Here is a 20000-nt window from a genome sequence, read left to right as displayed (position 1 = left end):
ACAAAATTGGTCCCAGGATCAACCCCTGGGGCACTCCACTTGATACCGGCTGCCAACTAGACATCGAGCAATGATTTACTACTCTTTGAGGCCAGTGCTCCAGCCAGTTTTCTGTCCACCTTACAGTCCATTCATCCAGCCCATAATTCCTTAGCTTGTCTTGGGGACTGTTGTGGGAGACCATATTAAAAGCTTTGCTAAAATCAGGGTACCCCACATCCACAGACCCAGTCATCTCATCATAGAAGGCAGTCAGGTTGTTCAGAAATGTCTTGCCCCTGGTGAATCGATGCTGACTGTTCCTAATCACATTTTTCTCCTCCAAGTGCTTAGAAATGGATTCCTTGAGGCTCTGCTCCATGAGTTTTCCAGGGACTGAGGTGAGTCTGACTGGTTCTTTTTTGTGATTTAGTTTACTGAAGAGTTCCCTGCTAAGCCAACCAGTTCTTCTGCCATACTTGCTAGTCTTCCTGCGCATTGGGATGGTTTGTTCCTGCAATCTCAGCAAGGCTTCTTTGAAGTATAGGCAGCTTTCCTGACTCCTCTCCCCCTCAGTCTGGCTTCCCAGGGGATTCTACCCATGAGTACCCTGAATGAGTCAAAATCTGCTTTTCTGAAGTCCAATATCCTTACTCTTCTACTCTCCATCCTTCCTTTCCTCAGGATCCTGAACTCAGTCATCTTGTGGTCACTGCTGCCCAACTTGCCATCCAGTACTACATTCCCCACCAATGCCTCCCTGTTTGTGAGCAGCAGGTCATGAAGAGCACAGCCCCTAGTTCACCACTTCAGCACTTACACCAGGGAGTTGTTCCCAACACTCTCCAAAAACTTTCTGGATTGCCTGTGCACTGGTGTATGGCCCTCCCTGCAGATGTCAGGCTGATTGAAGTCTCCCATGAGAACCAGGGCCTGTGATTGGGAAACTTCTACTAGTTTTTTGAAAAAAGCCTCATCCACCACTTCCTCCTGGTCTGGTGGTCTATAGCAGACCCCTACCATAACATCACCCTTGTTACTTTCCCCTCTGACCCTAACCCATAGACTCTCAACAGGCCTAGCTCCAGCTTCATACTGGAGCTCTGAGCAATCATATAGCTCCTGTACCTAAAGTGCAACTCCTCCTCCTCTTCTCCCCTGCCTGTCCTTCCTGAACAATTTATACCCATCCATGATAGTGCTCCAGTCATGTGATCTATCCCACCAAGTCTCTGTTATTCCAACCATATCATAGTTCTGTGATATAGTAGAATCCCTGGTTTCTAAGATCATGTCTACCTGAGGGGATTAAAATCTATGTCTTCCACCCCACAACAGAATAACTTATTGCCAGGCTATTGTTGAGGCTCCAGGTAGAGAAGGACTCTTCACCCCTCCTATTGAAGCTGGGCCCCTGTGCAGAAAGGAATGCAAAATTCATGGAAGCAGAAGAACAAGCAAGAGGGAGAATAACTTTAGCCTGGTGTTTAGGATACTTGTCTAGGAGTGGGAAGTCATGGGTTTTAAGGCCACATGCTTAGAAGTAAGGCATCTAAATCTTTTGGATCTGGCCCTGAGTTCCCGTACCTCAGGACCAATGGCAAGAGGGAGTGCTTTTCTGCTAGACTGATATACATTTTCTGAATAGGAAAGCTATACTCTTAGCCCTCTGGAGAGGTTAAAATGTTTGTATTTCTAGCCATTTATGTTATTCAAATCTTGTAATCTTTTCTGATTTTTTTTTGTTCATTGTCCCCTATTAAATGCATTTCAGTATAAAACATAAAAAAACAAATTTGTTTTAAAACAAATTTTGTGGCAATATTTGTAAAATTAAACAATGAGAAGAGATTCTTGAGATGAACTAATCTAAAAAGCACAATACCTTTTCATGATTCTGTTGCCTTGGAAATTGTGATTATTTTAAATCAATTATATAATTGTCAGCATATTCTCCACCTTATTGAAAATAGAATTCATCTACTACTGGAAAATTAATGTTTTGCTTGAGGCGTTGCCCTTTACCTAACGTAAATTAGAGAAATTGATTAACACAATGAGGAGAAAAAGGTATACCTTCCCCTGTAATATGTTTTTGATGGCTGTTGCTTGATAAATTAGTATATTGTGTGTTTTTAAATGAATATGATTTATTGCTGTTGTCGAACATATGAAGAAACACAAAAAAATTGTTTGCAGGATCATTGACTTGAACATATCAATGGTACTGTTGGACAATTCTTGCTGAGTGTTAAGATGATTTATGTAACAGACCGAGGGTTTCCACAATAATGCATTATAGTCTCAAGCTATCAAGCCTTGCTCATGCAGAGACAAAAGAAGCTAAAAACACACTTGCTTCTGAAGGTCCTCCATTTAGAAATTGGAGATTAGGTTGATCCCATTAAAACTGCAGAAAACTTCACTGTCAGATATACCACCCTAACTCTCAAATGTGTATAAATTGTTTTTTTTTCTCTCCAAATGAGCTTGTTGTTTTTACATTATTTTCAATTCATAACTATTTCAGTTATGTAATCATGTGTTCAATGATGGAAGAGCCTGAAGCATCTATCTTTAAAAATTAGCATCTTTCTACTGATGCAGAAGCCTTTGTGTAAATGAAAAATTAAGACACATTCCACATTCATTTTTTTTAAATAGGTGTCTTTGTAAGAAGACCATGTTTTTAAGGACTTACAACTAATACCATATTTTGTTGAGTGCTTGCATAATTCTGCCATCCAGCACTTAATTTAAACTTACCTGCTAGAAGATATCTTTTGATGATGGTTCTGTTCTTCCCAGTTTGTGTTAGATATTTGGATGTTTGCTGCCTCCTGTGGTTGTTGTGTTTAAATATCTCTTTTCCTTCCATTTCTTTTTCTCCATTTACTTTCCAAACTTTGATATATAACATTCAATACAAGCATAAATAAGCTTTCTCTTTTCATCTGTAGTCACCATAATTTATTATGTATAGTTTTTTTTGTCCTTATATTCCCTCCCTTAATTGTTATACAGTCCGTCATACAGCCATTTCAAGTATTTCAAATACCTCTTCGTTACAGTGAGTATTTTGTGTGTGTTAAAAAGGAAATAAAATGCATTGGCTTGATTTTGCCACTAACCATAGTGGCAAAAAGAGAAGGCAGCGGAGAATGGCACCTTTAGGTCTAACTGGTTCAAGCGGTCATAAGCTTTCATAGGCAGCAGCCTCTGATCCATAGCATCTGACAAAGTAGTCTATCTCCTCCAAAAGCTTATGCCTGAGCCAGTTGGCCTCTAAGATGCTTAAGATGGTGAAATACCTCTCTCTAATCATAGTAAGGGAAAGATTCCCACAGTTAATGGCAGAAAACTCATGTGAGCGCTCTTTTGCGATTTTCACCATTTTGAAGGGTGTATTTTCTGTAAAAGAACTGAATGTAACATTTCACAAACATTAAACTAGAACCATAGAGTAAGTTCCTTCTGTTTTTGGATCCATCCTGTATTTATAACTGTTAGATTCAGGTTCAGCTCTGTTAATTTAAATAGAATACCAAACACACCAAATTTACAGTGGCTTGATTTTTGAGGTTCCTGTAACCAAACATCTAAAATGTAAATATGCTTGAAAGTGCTTATGATGATACTCAGATTCAATTAAACTCTTTTCTTTAACAATGTAAAATAAAGGCTTGATCTCTTCAGTACATTCCAGTAGGGTTTAACTGGGTTTGTAAAGTCATTTCTCCTGGTTATAATAAAATATAGGAACTCTCCCTAGTGCTGATAACCAATAAGCTCCTCCCTTCCATAGTTAGAGGGAGAAAAGCACAGTCACTGCTAAGTCCTCTTGCAGTCAGGGGTGAGGCAAAGAAAACATGCAGTGCTATGCCCTCTTGGCTTTAAAATGACAATTTGCTTTCACTGTTTTGACTAGTAGAATAAAGAGATTTTCCCTGGCCTTCAGGATACAGCAGAACTGTGGAAGTCTGACTAAATGTTAAATCAAAGTAACATGTAGAATGTAGTGTTAATCTGTATAAAACTCTGAAATGCAATTAGATATACCTTTGAACTAGAGTTGGACACAAGCATTCACAGCAGCAATGAGACAAACAGTAGTAGCGACATTATTTCTTGGTGTAGCGATGATATATAGAGTAGAAATATGTGCACACACATACACAAAATAAAGGGCACTGCCTCGCTAGATAGGAAGTATTAGCATAGTGAAATATTCCTTGTTACTAATGATCTCAAACATTCTCTTATTGAATTAGATTCTGCCTCACATTAATGTTTTTTTTCCCCCTAAAAAGGTGGAGGCACTAGTACTGTTCACTTAAAAATACCTCCCAAAACTTCATATATAACCATAGTACTATGGGAGTAGTTTATTATAGCTTGTTAATTTCCACATTAGTTACATATTGTACTGTTTTATTATTTTCTTTAATACTCTGCCACAGCAATCTAAAAATTTGCACAATATAATTTGAAAAATATATATTAAATTGTGGCATCAAATGCACTATAGCTGGTTTGTAACTAATCACAGTGTGTACATTTTTAGTTGCAATGAAGAGAGCATACACAGTAACCTTGACTTTATAATTCTTAACCTACATATATAATGCATGTGCATACTCTAACTATACATTTGGATGGTGGGAATTTATCAGACTAGTGTTTCATTTAAATTATAATAAGTGAAGTTACATGTCATCATTGTGGTGCTTTCGCCACTCTATTTGAAGTGATACTAATTAAACATATATTTGAAGGAAAAAATCATTCTTAAGTGAGAGCTACATTATAGAAGCATATACAGTAGAATGATGGGCAATTCAAATATCAGATTAATTGAGCACACTGAATATTAGTGGCTATCACACAGGTAGTTTTCTCAGTATTTGGCTTGTGTCCTCGCTAATAGTGATGGTCTTTTTCAGCCCCAGTGCAAATCGAGAAACTTGCCTCCTGGTCTTATACAAACAGAGCATCTGAAGAGGAGAGTCAGAGTCATAGATGAGATCTATTAAGCTCTTACTTCAGAAAGTTGAGAAAAGAGAAATTCCCCTGGCAGACTCTTCCTCTTGGAAGAGCATTGAGGAGAGGTGTCTCATTCATTTGGTACCCTGGTGCCAGCAGGGAGGTGAATATTTCCAAGAACAACTCATTTGTGGGATGGTGCAGGGAGATTGGGATAGAGCAGGGGTGGGCATGTTGTTCATCCTTTGAATTTGAAGATGACCATGACATCACTGATTAGTTTGGTTTCTGTGGACATGTGAATAGGCCAATAGACATGATCAGGCCAATTTGTGCTTTGAACCATCTATGGCAGACTGAACGAGAGATGCCACTTTGGGTTGTTTAATCAATAGTGGACATGCTGCTGTTGTGAGATATACGCTGCTTGCACTTCTGCTCTGCCTCAGCAGGTCTTTTCTGCTTATACATGGTAGCTCCAGTATGGATAAGGCTTCACCAGGTGGAACGATCATGAGTGAGATCTTCCTTAGACTTTGGGTCAGTGTTTCAAGGATGACTTGAAGGAGTCCTTGAAGCATTTCTTCTGGCCTCCCTGAGAGCACTATCTCTCCTTTAGCTCACCATAAAAGATCATCTTAGGTAGTTGCTCATCTGACATCCTGGAGACATGGCCTACCCATCTCATCTGTGATTCCATCAACAGTGTGCGAATGTTTGAAATGTCTGCCATGTAAAAGCCTCAGTGTCTGGGACCTTGTCTTGCCATCTTATTCTCATCAGTTTCCTCAGACAGCCCATGAAGTGAAAGCTGCATAGTGTGGTGTCTGTATAACATCCAGGTTTCACATACATACATCAGGACTGGCAACAGAATGACTTTGTAGACCTTCAGTTTGTTTGTTGACTGGTGCGTGTGCACTCCCACACATTTTCACATAGTCTGCCAAATGCCATGCTTGCTTCAGCAATTCTGGCATTGGTTTTATGATCATTGTGAACTGTATGTGACAGTGTACTGCTGAGATAAGTGGACTTGTCCACTGCCTGGAGGATTTGGCCATTCACTGTGATGGCAAGCTGTGTGTAAAGCTTTTCTGGTGAAGGCTTGTGCATCATTGCTGTCATCTTAGTGTTTGTTGATTGTGTGGCCAAAGTTGTCACAAGCTGAAGATAAATGGTTCATACTCTGTTGAATGCCAAATCTAAGTCTGACATACAGGGAACAGTCATCAGCAAACAGAAGATCATGAACAGTCACTTTCTGTAACTACATCTTCACAAGGGTGGGCAAAATATGGCCCATGGGCCAGATCTAGCCTGTCAAGATCCCTCAGCCCTGCCCAGCCCAGGTGCATGGGGCAGCCTGGGCTGTGGCACATGGGGTTAATCCCATTGCACCAAGGTCACATCAGGGCTGGGGCGGCACAGTGGCCAGACTCCACTTCACTGTAGACCTAGTGGCGGAAGCTCCTTCCGGTTGCTACTGCCAGTGTCACCACTGCTGCTGAATCCAGCCCTGCTGCCTGAGCACCCCAGCCTGTCCGCTCCACACCTACCGCCAGGGGCTCCAAATGAAGCAGGCAAGCAGGGGATCCATGGAGATTGGCCGGAGACCTGTGTGGGCAGAGTGTGCGTGGCCAGGCAGATGAGATGGTGCTGCAGGTGGGCAGGGAGCAGGATGGGCAAGTGGGGCTGGGATCCCAGGTCATTGACAACACAGGGTCAGGGCCTGGGACAAAGGTATGATCTGCTGACCGTACATTCCCTATGATGGGCAGCAGTTCTGCAGGTGGGGATGTGAAGGGAACAGATTGAGGTTCTACCCTGGGCCCCAGCCCTTTGCTGTTACCTCCCCATGATCCCAGCCCTGGCCCCTTCCACCCATCCTGCTCCCGGATGCCACTCCCTGCCTGCCCGTGGCCCCATCCCATCTGCCTGGCCAAGCACGTCCTGCCCATGGAGGTCCTGGGCTGGTCTCCGTAGAGACCCTAAGATTGCCAGATAGTGATAGCACATGGCTGGGCCCTGGGGCAGAACCATTTGGGGAGTTTTGGTGAGCTTTGTGGCTGGGCGGCTGGGGGTGCTGACCTGACCCAGGGAGGTGGGGAGCACTGACCAAGCCCATGGCAACTCACCAAAACTCCCTAAGTGGCCCTTCAGCCCAAATAATTGCCCACCCTTGGGATAGCATAAGGGTGAAAAATATCTTCTGAGGCTTTGAATTCCTATGGGGCTGTCAGGTAGTAAATGTACAGTAGTTCAAACCCAACTTTTTTCCATTCATACCCCTTGCATCTTTCCAAACAGACCAAGCCACCTCATCTACCCATAAGATGAATATGAGAGGGCTGTGAGGCAGATCATCATGATGGGCAGCTTATGCAGTATATATGAGATATACTTGTCCAGAATAACCTTTCTGATGTCATCACTCTCTTCCTTCCCATCATGTCTCTACTCTTCCATTATTTCTGTTGTATCAAGTGAAATTTAGGCTGTAAGCCTTTGTGGAAGGGACTTTATATTTTTATCTGTCTTGTTAACATACTAATTTGGCATCTTATGCAATTACCTACTGTTTGCTTAATCCTAATTTGTTTTCTTTATCACTGCTATGTTTCTTTCCCATCCAGTGAGGAATCTGTTTTTGATGCACACATTTTCTGCCTTTCACGGAGTCTTAACTGATGGCTGCATTAAAACTTTGTCAATGCCAAGAAAGATAAGGCTTGCAAGCTAGATGCCAATATTCTTTCTCTGAGAATTCCTACTAGAAAACCACACCAAATGCTAAAGAGTCCAAATGCCTGGAGGAGGAGGGAGGGCTAGTTTACAATAGTATGGTCTTCTTAAGAACAGAGTCAGTCCACCAGGCAAGGATAAACTAAGTTCTTCACACACAATGATGGTTTTGCTGTCAGGTTTTGTTGGGTTTTTTTGGCCCATACTTCTGCCCCTATGATTTTATCCATGATTCTTCCTTATATACTATGTACTATGGTACCCTTAATTTGGAACAGATCTCTAGATGCTGCAAATAGCTATAGTGTCCTTTGACTACAGTTACAGGACATTCCTTTTGGGCATGGCAAGGTGCACTTTTCTGGAGCAAGTTATTTAGTAATGGCTTCCAGCAATATTTCAATAATTCTGTGGAAGCATGTAAAACCTTTTGTTGTAAAGCCAGGTGAAAGGCTTTATGTACATGCTTCAGCTGGGTGGGATAATCTCAGGTGTTGTATTGAAACTATATCTCTATTTTGAATAACTGAATTCCACTATGTTATCTTTTGGGACACTGGTTCATCTCTTGGCCTTCTGCATAGCTTTGAACTTCATGCTTGCATCCATACACAGTGTTATACTACATTAGGGAATGAGTAGGCACATCTACACAAGACACTAACTGCACAGTACCTGAATAATACTGTGCAGTAGCACATCACAGCACCAACAGTGCTAATATGCTACTGTGCAGTATTATTAGGCTACTGCTCAGTAACATCACTAAAAAGGCGTTTGTCAGCGCTACTGCTCAGCAACTCTGGTTACTGCACATTTATTTAGTACTTGATTATATAAGTACTAAATAAATGCTCAGTAACCAGTGTGCATTAGAGTCTCATGTAGACGGATCCAGTATGTTATTAATAGCTGCTGAACAATCTAAATTCTGTCCAGTCTCAAGTTTGCAAAGAGGAACATTCTCATACTTCCTCATGGCAGTTGTGAGGAGCTAGATATAGCTGCAGATATACCACTAAGTACATGGTAAGTAATGTTAACACCCTGAGCGGTCACATGTTTCACAAAAGGCAAAAAGAAGGGTAGGATGGTTCCCACAATGTAGTGGGTGGGAGGAACAGACAGTGTCCCTGCAGAAAAGGATAGGTCGCATAGCAGTTCCTTACCCATATCCTTTGGGATACAACCAAGGTCCATGCACTTCTCTGGCACCCTGAACACAAGGTTTTCATTGAATGACTACATTTGGACCCTCTGCAGTCTTAATCCAAATCACATAACACTGTTATCAAAATATTCCTCTCTATCCCTCACAATTAAACAAAGCAATAAACCAGGAATTGAAAAACAGCTGCACATGTGGAACTTCCATCATCTCATAACCCTCCTTTCCTGTCAGGTTACTGCTTTAACCACCTTCAACTACAATGCTCAACTTTCCCTTTGAAGTACAAAAATATGCCCACACAGCCATCCCTTATCCCCATATGAGCCTACCTGCTGTAGAAAGAGCATGAATAAATAATAGCAATTCCTGTATCCATTTTGGTGTATCCCTCTGACTTTTATCTGTGGCATTACCTTGAATAAAATAAGTTATGTGATTTAACAATGTACAGCAAAAACATGAAACAGTCACCTTATGGAGTAAATTGCTTAGATGAATAAGAAAGACACATATTTGTGAGTTTATAGATTGAGAAAGGAAAAATCCATATTCTTGAAATATAATTTCAAATGTATAATTTTGATAACTATAATATATGCCTATGCAATGCGCATGCTATTTCTATATTAATTTGTTTTTCTTTTGAAGCAAAATGAATGCATGTTTCTTTTATATAAGCCAAAAAAAGCAATAGCCTTCTTTTATACTTTGTAGTTCTTGATCTCAGTAGCAGGGAGTCTCATAAAGCATTTTTGATTCAATGTTAATTTTATAAATTTAATTCCCTTTTCCACAATTCCCATGAAAAAGGCATACAACTAGATGAAGACTCTTGGAAAAATTTAATTTTACCCTTGAAATCTGTTTGAATTCAGGTTCTTGAGGGGAAGAAAAAACTCTTGTCTAATGAAAGTACCAGAGGTTGTTATGCCTTTGAGGCAATTTTTATCCTATATATAATGGTGAAGCTCCACCATTGTAATATATGAGTGTTTAAAATGCTCTCTTTGCTAAATTGAAACTTCTGCTTAAATGTATAAGTGTTTTTGTTTGTTTCTACATGGCTTTTTATAGGGCTTTTGAGTAACTTGCAGTACTATCTATATTTTTCCTTACAGTCTTTTCCTGGTCCAAGTCTTGAAAGTGAAGATTTCAACATACCTCCCATAACTCCTCCATCATTACCTGACCATTCGTTGGTGCACTTGAATGAAGTAGAGTCTGGGTATCACTCTCTGTGTCACCCAATGAATCATAATGGCCTGCTTCCATTCCACCCACAAAACATGGACCTACCTGAAATTACAGTATCCAATATGCTCAGCCAAGATGGGACACTGCTTTCAAATTCACTTTCAGTGGTAAGGAATTTTCATCTTTGGTTTTGGTGCTAGTTTAAAACATTCAGATGTCTGAAATACTGATACAGGACTGTCTGTCCCCAGGTCTCAAGTGGGATTAGATTGCTTGGCTTTGCTTTCTCAGCAGTATTACTCTGATTATATGAAGTGATATATTGACCCATTGAAGTCAGTGACAGTTTTGCAGTTGACTCTGTTGGGACCATGATTTCACCTACTGACTTCAGTAGCATTATGCCATCTTTTCATTGGTGTAAATGAAAACAGAATACAGCCCAATGCATTTTATTTCAGTTAGAACAGATTTTAGCTTCAGATGACTGGGGGGTTTTTGGTTTCCTTGCAAGGTCTTTTCTTTCTAATGTGCATGTAATGAGAGATGTACAGAAATTTAGCTTTTGCTTTCTTGTTTACTATACTTCAGGAAAACACCAAATGTCATTTCTGACTGTAGACCAAATTTTGTATCCTTTTCACAGTTTCCAGTCATTACCCAGCCAGAAATTCCATTAAAACTATTGAAAATCTGCCTATCATGCCAAGCTAGAACCAAATCAACCCTATAGGTATCTCCACATAGGTGTCACAACTTACTGCTGAAGCTAGGCCACTGGCAGCCAAGGATATAAAACTGATAGGGCCACCAGAAAGAGAGCATGCAAGAGAGGTTGTAATCACTATAGTTAAGTGGTTAAGACGCACTCCATGACAGATGTTCTGGGTCCTGGCCTCTGCTAAATAGGTTATTTACAATTTTAATCAATGATAATCTAACAAAAAATGCATAAACAGTCTGCTAAGAAGATCCAGCACCCAGGACTCCTTCTCTTGGAAGCATTCTCATGACTGACTACAGTCATACTGCCATTTGTTGGTTGACTGTTGATGCATTTTTATGTTAGACATTAGGCATCTGGATCAGTCCTCAGCTGTTGGATGCAGTTGATTGGATTGCTTTTTGTGACTATAAATTCTGTTTAGGCAGCTACAGTATTGATTAGGATCTGGCCCAAAGTCATCATGGTCCTGATCTTAAGATATTTGCCATTTTTATGCCTTTCTGTCCAGACAAAATTGATTATAAGTCCAGGGCCATCTTAAATATTCCAAAAAATATTTTTCAAGAAACTCTTAAGAATCAGTATCATACTTCAAGTATATCGCCTGTACAGGTGTGCAGATAATTCTGTTTTGTAGACAACAAATCCCAAACTTTCAAAAATCCTCTGTGAAAGGGAATGAAGACCTGGCATCAGGGTAGGCTGGCTCAAGGCAACAGCTCTTGGGAGCGGTGAACCTACAAGCTCGTGACTAGTACTCCTGAGCTTCTGGCTCCCTGCCATCCTGCCTGGTCAAGAGTGGAGACCTGGAAGCTCAGGGAGTAGTCACTGAGACAAGAGCCTCTAAACTTGGAAGCTCAAGCCGCATGCCTTCCAGATTCCCAGCACCTCATCAGATGGCCTCCCTGAAGTTGGGAAGCTCCAAATCCTGCTATACAGCAGCCTATCAAGCTTAGGAGCTTTGAGACAGAGGCTTCCAGCTCCTGTCAGCTCATAAACCAAGGAGCTGAGGTGACAAGTTGTTAGGAAACTATGCAGGCTTACAACAGAAACCCAACTAGTAGACAGCATTCCATTGTAAATTCATTAAAATCAAACTGTCTTCAGTATTTCCAACTAGGTCAGATCAGCCAGCTACTAGAAGCCTGATTCAGAATCCCTATATGCTGTGCAGTTGCTATCCTGTACACTAAGACAGTAGAATAGATTGCCCAGAGAAGTTTAAAATCTCCATCACTCAGAGCCATCCCTAGGGGTGTGTGGAGGGGGTGGGGGAGTGAAGGGGGTGGTGAGCGTCGCCAGAGCAGCAGTGGTGCATGGCGGCCGTGGCGGGGCCTGTACAGGACTCTGTGGGGCCCCCAAAGCACGGGGCCCCAGGCAGTCGCCCCAATTCACCCCCCCACCCCACCCCAGAACGTCCCTGCTTCATTTAAGGTTCTCATAAGGAGGATGGATAAGTACTGGACAAGATCAATTTAGGAGTCGCATTCCTGTATTTCGGCAGTGATTTGGACCAGATGACCTTTTGCGATCCCTTCCAAACTTGATTCCGTGATTAAATGTTGTGTCTTTATATTTGAAGGGAGAATCTGAACTTCAAGAGCCTACATGATGTTGGGGGGGTGGGGGAGGACTTTCAACACAGAACTACAGAAGTATTTCTGAGATTAATTTAAATTTGTGTAGCTGTCCTAAAAACTGATAAGTATTGGATCTCATTATGAAAGAAAATGAGCTGAAGTGTTCATAGAACTAGAATTATGGAAGTACCTGATGAAGTACCTTAACACTTCAGTAAAGATGTAAAGCCACGTTTCATTGAGTTGACCATTTTTGTGCCAGGGTTTTAGAAACTATGTATCCTTTTAAAACCACTGATGTTCCATGGTAGCCCCTTGTAAAAACAAAAAAACTATGAACAAAGGGACTTGAACGTTTGGAGATCATCACAAAGAAATAGTTGATCAAGGGCAAGTAGCAATAATACTGATACTAACAACAACAATAATGAAGATGATAATAATGACTGAGTAGTGTAACTGGCAATCTTGATGTCAGGACATAATTTAGTTCAGGACTCCAGGAAATATAGGAAAAAAGAAGAGAAGCACTAAGTTTACTGAATGAATCCTGAGTAAGAATGATCCCACAGGCACCACTGATTGTTCTAACTGGACTGTTACCCCTACATTGAATCGCATCCACTCACAAAACACCTTGAGCATGTTTAACTCAAGCTGGCTGACGTGTCACAGAATAAGCCACAAATAAAGTTAGTATAGCTCATCAGATGATATTATGATGCCTTTCTAATTTGAGTGTTACTTTGCAGTGTGGCTACTCTAATTAGAGGTAGAATAACCTGAAAGTAATTAACTCAAATGCAGATAATTCAAGCTTACTTTGCAGTGAAGAAAAAGTCACTCCACATTGCTTTCAACCTTCTGGAACATCAAAGGAGACAGAAGAATTTGTGTAGATATCTAAGATGCAGCACTTGATAACGTGTCTTTTCTTTAACATGATTCTACCCTCTTGTTATAACTCACCACCAATCTTGTTTCTTTTTTACTATCTTATTTAATCTTCTCAAATTATTTAATATATTAATTATTAAATTTGCAAATTATATTTTTACCATAAACATTATGTATCAATTTCTCCCACTTTCCAAAAATTTGTTACCAACTCTTTGATATACTAGTTGATCAAGGGCAAATAATAACAACAAAACTAGTCTATCAAATACTGATGTTGGCAAATTACAACACCCTAGAACGGGTTTAATTTTCCAGTCACTAATAACTATTTATACTGGAATTGTTCTCAGCACTGAATACTTGGTAGAATGGGGAAAAAGCCCTAGTTCATTTATTTTCTTCACTGGAATTTACTGATATTAGACCAAATCCAGTTTTAGTATAAACAAGTATAACTTCATTGAATTTGGCAAATAAACTCTTCCTCTTGAACATTATGACTAAATAGTTCTTAACTATATAGTATTTCAGCAATAATATCTATGTTTTTGATCCTTCACTTGAACTGAATGGTTTGTAGTCAACTGTAAAAAGATTATTTGACACTTTCCTTTAAGTTATTTTTATTAACTAATACATTTATTAGTTTGTTGTAAACAGATGGAAGTAAATAAGTACACTGACCTCAAAGACAAAGCTGAAAAAATATTGGATACTCAAATCACATCATTTTCCTTTCATCTCAACTGTGAACTGTTTTTTTCTATAAAATTACAGTGTTTTTGAGTGAGGGCTAAGTAAAAGCTAAGGTCTTCAAGATTTGACCCAGTATGGTTAAAAGTTACTCCACCCTACGTTCAAAAGCATTCTTTTGATAATCTCCAACTAAAATTCCTGGTTTACTAAAACTTGTATATAGACCTTAACTTCCACTGAAATCCCTTTGTGTAAGGACTGCAGGTTTGACCCAGGATCTGTAAGAGTTTTCATTTGTAGAAGTGCTTAAGTGCACACAATAAGAACCCAGTACCAGCTCAGGGAATTCTTATTAAGAATCAGCCTCATATATTTTTTGCACTGTGGAGGTTCTTCTTCTGAAGAATTTCAGTGTTGGGAGATGAGAATTTCCCATTGGCATTTACATTATCTGACAGTTAAGTTAGAATTAGCCTGCTCTGAAATTTGATTTAAGTCTTTCTCTCATACTCCTTACTTCTTAAAAATAATCATGATTTCTCTTCTTCAACACAGTGTTCTTAGTTTTTATGCTTGCTTCTCTGTTCTTGCCTGGATCTCTGTTTTCTACCAAGCACACACATACACTTGCACTCATGTTTATAATGATGTCAAACACAAATTTCTTAAGAAATTCAATTTATTCAGGACTTAAAATAGATATACAGGACTCAAAATTATGCAGCTTTTTATAATATTGCAACAAAAAATTGCAACCTCTTCCTCCTGCGACATCAGATCCAACTGCAAGACTGCAGTAAATACATATGGCATAACTATGATATGCCAATATTTAAAATTAATTGGATATCTAGATATAACTTCATAATGAAAATGCATTGATTGGTAAGTTAACTTATGTATGGTGGAAGAGAAGGAGCCTTTTCCAATGTACTACAATGGTGGCAGTTCCACTGTATCTAGGTCTGCTTCATTTTCAGTTATTAACCTATCTAGGCTTCTTTGTCCATATGAATATTATCCTCCTGAAATAGCCCTAAGACAGTAAGAAGTACCCATTAGCCATTTGCAAGCAAAAGTACCTATACAGTGCCTCACACAAGAGTGTTTTTTAATCTGAAAAATGTCTTTTAATATGCTACAAAGAATGAAATGTTTCTTGTGTTTATGTGCTCAACATAAAATTATAGACATGCCAAGATCTGGAGTACATTTTATGGGTGTTAAGAGTTTTCTTAGCAAATCTGAATTAAAATTCACAATGCTGCTTTTAGATAAAAAGAGCACTAGTATTTTTAGAGTGCTTTCATATAGAACACTTATGCTAGAGCAGGGCTTTTTGAAAAATATGGTTCATAATGGTGTGGTATAGAAAATTTACAAGAAAAATATAAAAGGGATTTCAATTTCTCTGAATGCTTCAGATTTCAAGTTTTGAAGTTGAAAGTGAAAAAGATGTTAAAAGGCAATAAAACTGGGGGATTTATTTCCCAAATGCTCTATCTGTATTGACAACAAAAGCCAGTATAATGTATATAGTTAGGTTTATTGTCATTTTTAGTATACAGTCAAGGCACACTTTGAATTCAAAGGCTACTGTACAACTGTTTTGACAACCATTACATTGGTAGGTAGTGTGCAGGACATACGAAACTGAAGAAGAAATGTTTCTTTAGGTCTATAGGGAGTGCAGTACATCAATGAATTCAGATGTATTAGAGCAGCATGAATTTCTAATACTTTGCTATTATGGAAAAGACCACTGGCATATTGAATAATGCTGCTTTCAAAGCAGAGCAGAAAATATGATTACAGACAATTTCGTTGCTGTTTTTAAAATAAATATTTTCAAAATCTTGAGATATTTTATTTCATGTAATGCATAAAATATGTAGCAGTGGACTAGAGCTAAAGATCTTTTAGGACACCAAAGAATAGATGATGTCAGCTGTAATTATTCAGATTTGGAATAATAGAAGCATTAGTTTAAAATAAAATGGATGTCATAGGGACCTGTGTCCTTATATAAGAAAAGCAATAAAAAGAAATGATTTTGCCCACCTTGACAGAAGAATAAAGGCAATGAATAATTATTTAACATTATGCTCCAATTCATCAAAGCCTGAGCAATTACTTTAGTTTTTCAGAAATTATATTTTTTTAGATATGCAACCCATGAGAAACTAATATCTTAAACAAAATACAGCACAGTAATTCAGCAAAGGAAATCAAACACCTATTTTATTTTAATTTTCCATATTGGGTAGAAAGCAGCTACTATTTCTTATTCATACGGTGATTGCTAATAAATCCAATAGAGGAGATTGTTGTTGTTGTAGCTGGAACGTGTTTAAGATATTTTGTTTCACCAGCTTTGTACATATTAGTTTAAAATCACTATTCGTGACTCATCTTGTGGCTGACCTACACAGTTGATTTTTTTTTTTTTTTTTTTTTTTTTTTTTTTGGCACCTACAAGTGTTAGAACAGACCACTGAGTCAAATAGAAATTGTATATTGCTGAGGAACAAAATGAATAACTTTCTTTACCATAACAAAACAAAAGATTTTTCCTCTTCCTAACCTTAGTGTTGAGATTTCCCCACCCCCTTCACCCCTGCCCTGTATTTTATATGGCAATCACAGAATGGTAGAAGAGACTTTCAGTCTCTGGTGAATAATTCACATTTGTACCTCCTTTCCAGGCTTTGGTCTTTACTTGATCAACATTTTCTGTTATTCCACACAGACATGCTGTTACTCCATATTTTATTACTGTGAATTATTGTAATTAGAAATGCTGAATCATAAATTTTAGGTCACAGAACCCCTTGTATTAATAGGTTGTTTTTTAAAAAAATATTTTAAGCCTTGTTGTTTTGGGGAGAATCATTTTTATAGTTTAAAACCTGGGTTTATGCAATGACGTTAGCTTTGCAAGGCAGAGTGACATAGCAGTTAGTATGGATATTGTTAAACTGCATAGTTAAAGGTAATTGTTAATTTATTGTCCTCAGTAGAATCATAGAATCATAGAAGTAGGGTCGGAAGGGACCTTGTAGATCTTCAAGTCTGACCCCCTGCCTGGGCAGGAGGAAAACTGGGCTCAAATGACCCCAGTCAGGTAGGCATCAAGCCGCTTCTTAAAGACCCCCAGGGTAGGAGCCAGCACCACTTCCCTTGGAAGTTGGTTCTAGATCCTAGCTGCCCTAACTCTGAAGTAGAACTGAGCTGTTCTGCATTGCTTCCCCCCAGGCCCTGGGAGAGGCCCTCCATTGTACTGTTGTTATAAAGATAGTCTATATGACAAATGAAGGGAGTAGAATAGAGGTAACTTGATTTAGGTTAATAAACATCTATATCCTTATATGAGGATAAGGTAACTGATAATAGAAGGTTCCTCTGCCTAGCCAACAAAGGCACAATAAGACCCAGTTCATAGATTCATTCATGGATTATGAAGCTGGAAGGGACCTCAGAAGATCATCGGGTCCGGCCCCCTGCACCAAGCACAAAAGATAACAGGGATCAGATAACCCCAGCTAGGTGACCGTCCAGTCTTCTCTTGAAGATTTCCAGGGTAAGCGATTGGACCACCTCTAGAAATAACTTATTCCACAGTCTGGACACCCTAACTATGAAGTTTTTCCTAATGTTGAGCCTGAAATGGTCTTCTAGGAGTTTGTGACCATTATTCCTGGTTTTCCCCAAGGGTGCCCTGGTGAACAGTTGTTCACCGAGCCCTTGCTGTATACCCCTGTTTTAGCAGTGAGCTGCTACCAAGTCCCCTCTAAGCCTTCTCTTTTTCAGGCTGAAGAGTCCCAGGTCCCTCAGCCTTTCCGCATGTGGCTTGCCGTGTAAGTCTCTGATCATATGGGTGGTCCTTCTCTGGACCCTTTCAAGCTTTTCCATGTCCTTGTTGAAGCGCGGTGCCCAGAACTGGACGCAGTACTCCAGCTGCAGTCTCACCAATGCTGAGTAGAGCGAAAGAATCACTTCCTCGGTTTTGCTGGAGATGCATCAATTGATACACGCCAGAGTATTATTTGCCCTGCTGGCTACAGCATTGCACTGTCGGCTTATGTTCATACTGTGGTCACTTATTACCCCCAGGTCTCTTTCATTTGTAGTGCAGGTCAGATCAGCGTTGCCAGGCCTGTAGGTGTGCAGGGGATTATTTGTCCCCAGGTGGAACACTTTATATTTCTCAATGTTAAACTTCATCCGGTTCTGATCCGCCCAACTTTCCAGGCTGTCTAGGTCCACCTGTATCTGCAGCCTATCTTTAAGCATGACCACACTTCCCCGTAACTTGTTGTTGTCCGCAAACTAGACCAGTGAGCAATTCACCCTCGCATCCTGAGGAACATCACTGGCCACTTCTTGCCAGGACAATACAGATCCATTCAGTAGGACTGTCTGGATCCTATCCCACAGCCAGCTTCTTACCCACCTAACTGTCTCACAGTGATTGGAAGCTGATGCTGAGTTAACTCAAATTCAGGCTTGACAGTGGGGACAGTTAACCACTGGAACAACTTACGAAGGGATGTGAGGGATATGCCATTACATGGATTTTTTAAATAAAGATTAAATTTCCTTCTAAGATAATCTATATTTCGCCACAAAGTATTGGACATGAAGCTGGAATTTACTTATTGAAATTATACATACTGTGTTATGCAGGAGTTCAGACAAGATTCTCACAATGGTTCTTTCTGGCCTTATAGACAATGAATAAGCTGCAAATTATGGTTGTACTGATTACCTATATCATGGGTTAGTAACCTATGACCCATGGGCTGGATCTGGCCCGTGAAACCATGAGATCTGGCCCATAGGTGTTGGGTTTTGGTGACATTCAGCAACAGGGGCCTTAGCTGTAGGCATTCTCTGTGTGCCGTTTGTGAAACAAGGACCAGCTGCAGTTGCTGTCCCCATGCTATGACATCAGCCCTCCCCAATCCTGCCAATCTCCCTCCCCTTGCAGACCTACTAGCCCTCCCCTCAATCCTGCCTGCCCCTTCCCCCAGCCTGATTGACTTAGATCAGGTTCTCAGTGTGTCGCCCAGCACTAGCAAACACATGCACAAGCCACTCCCAATCTGTTATCACATGGTTTAAAGTAAGCCATATGATTGTAGATCAGGTACAGCAAATGTCTGCATGAATTCTATGGCTAGAAGTGCACTGATGCATGCTGAGCGTGTTATGGAGCAAATGTCTTCAATCTCTGGTGCTATGCTAAGTAGGACCTTCTTCCTGCAGCCCCTGCTAGTGATGAATGCACATTCGATAGTGTCACAGCTGTATGTCAAACAAAACACACAGTAGAGTATGCAAATATAAAAACATATCTCATAGAATTGTTTGAAATTCTGAGATTGTTGACTTAATCTTTAAACATTTTGAGTAGGTGTAAAAGAAGAACAAGAAGACTCATTTAATCTTTGGCAAAAACATTTTATTCATTTTAGGGTCTATAGATGACATAGATATGAAATTTCACTTTTAGATATTGGAAAGATGCTTTTTATGAAGACGAAGAGGAGTCAGGAACCCATAATATAGATTAACAAGAGAGCCTTGTGCATCAGGTGGAATGGTCTCTGCTTCCTCTTGCTTCCTGCTTCTCTTCTTTACTTAAATAGAATGCAGTTTCTTTGCCTTCCATTACTTGAAAACTTTAAAAGGTAGTAGTGCTTAAATGGATCAGACTGCATTCACATTCATCTGAGCCCAGATGATGGAGAGGCACAGTGCATGGAGAATCCTAGTCTGATCTGGGCAATCATGCATATTGGAATTTGCAGGGGCCCCAGCTCCACATATAAGGACTGGGAAAAACAAGAACCGCACCTGTGAACTTCATACTTGGCTTATACTATACATTGTGATCAGACCTTAAATTCCCCTTCTCTAGTCTATTCCCTTGCAGTGTGAGCATTAAATATTATACTATAATGTTACAGACTTACTTTTGTAAAAATGGCACATCCTGGGCCTGTGACCTCCTTTCTTCAGC

The 20000-nt window shown here is 39.8% G+C and overlaps 1 protein-coding gene across 3 annotated transcripts in view; it reads left to right on the top strand.

Annotated features, from left to right (window-relative positions):
- TOX (thymocyte selection associated high mobility group box) overlaps positions 1–20000 on the top strand; it is a 338731-nt gene that overhangs the window by 193459 nt on the left and 125272 nt on the right. For 2 of the 3 annotated variants that reach the window (XM_025213485.1, XM_025213484.1), the window contains exons 3-4: positions 327–380; positions 9997–10239. In XM_025213485.1, the coding sequence (XP_025069270.1) occupies positions 327–380; positions 9997–10239 (297 nt within the window). The remainder of the gene's footprint in view (positions 1–326; positions 381–9996; positions 10240–20000) is intronic. The other variant, XM_006031821.3, reaches the window with a different exon arrangement.

The sequence above is a fragment of the Alligator sinensis genome, unplaced genomic scaffold, assembly GCF_000455745.1.
Source record: "Alligator sinensis unplaced genomic scaffold, ASM45574v1 scaffold700_1, whole genome shotgun sequence".
NCBI classification, from domain to species: Eukaryota; Metazoa; Chordata; order Crocodylia; family Alligatoridae; genus Alligator; species Alligator sinensis.
Note: the sequence above shows the minus strand (reverse complement) of the source record. Positions and strands in the feature narration are given on the sequence as shown.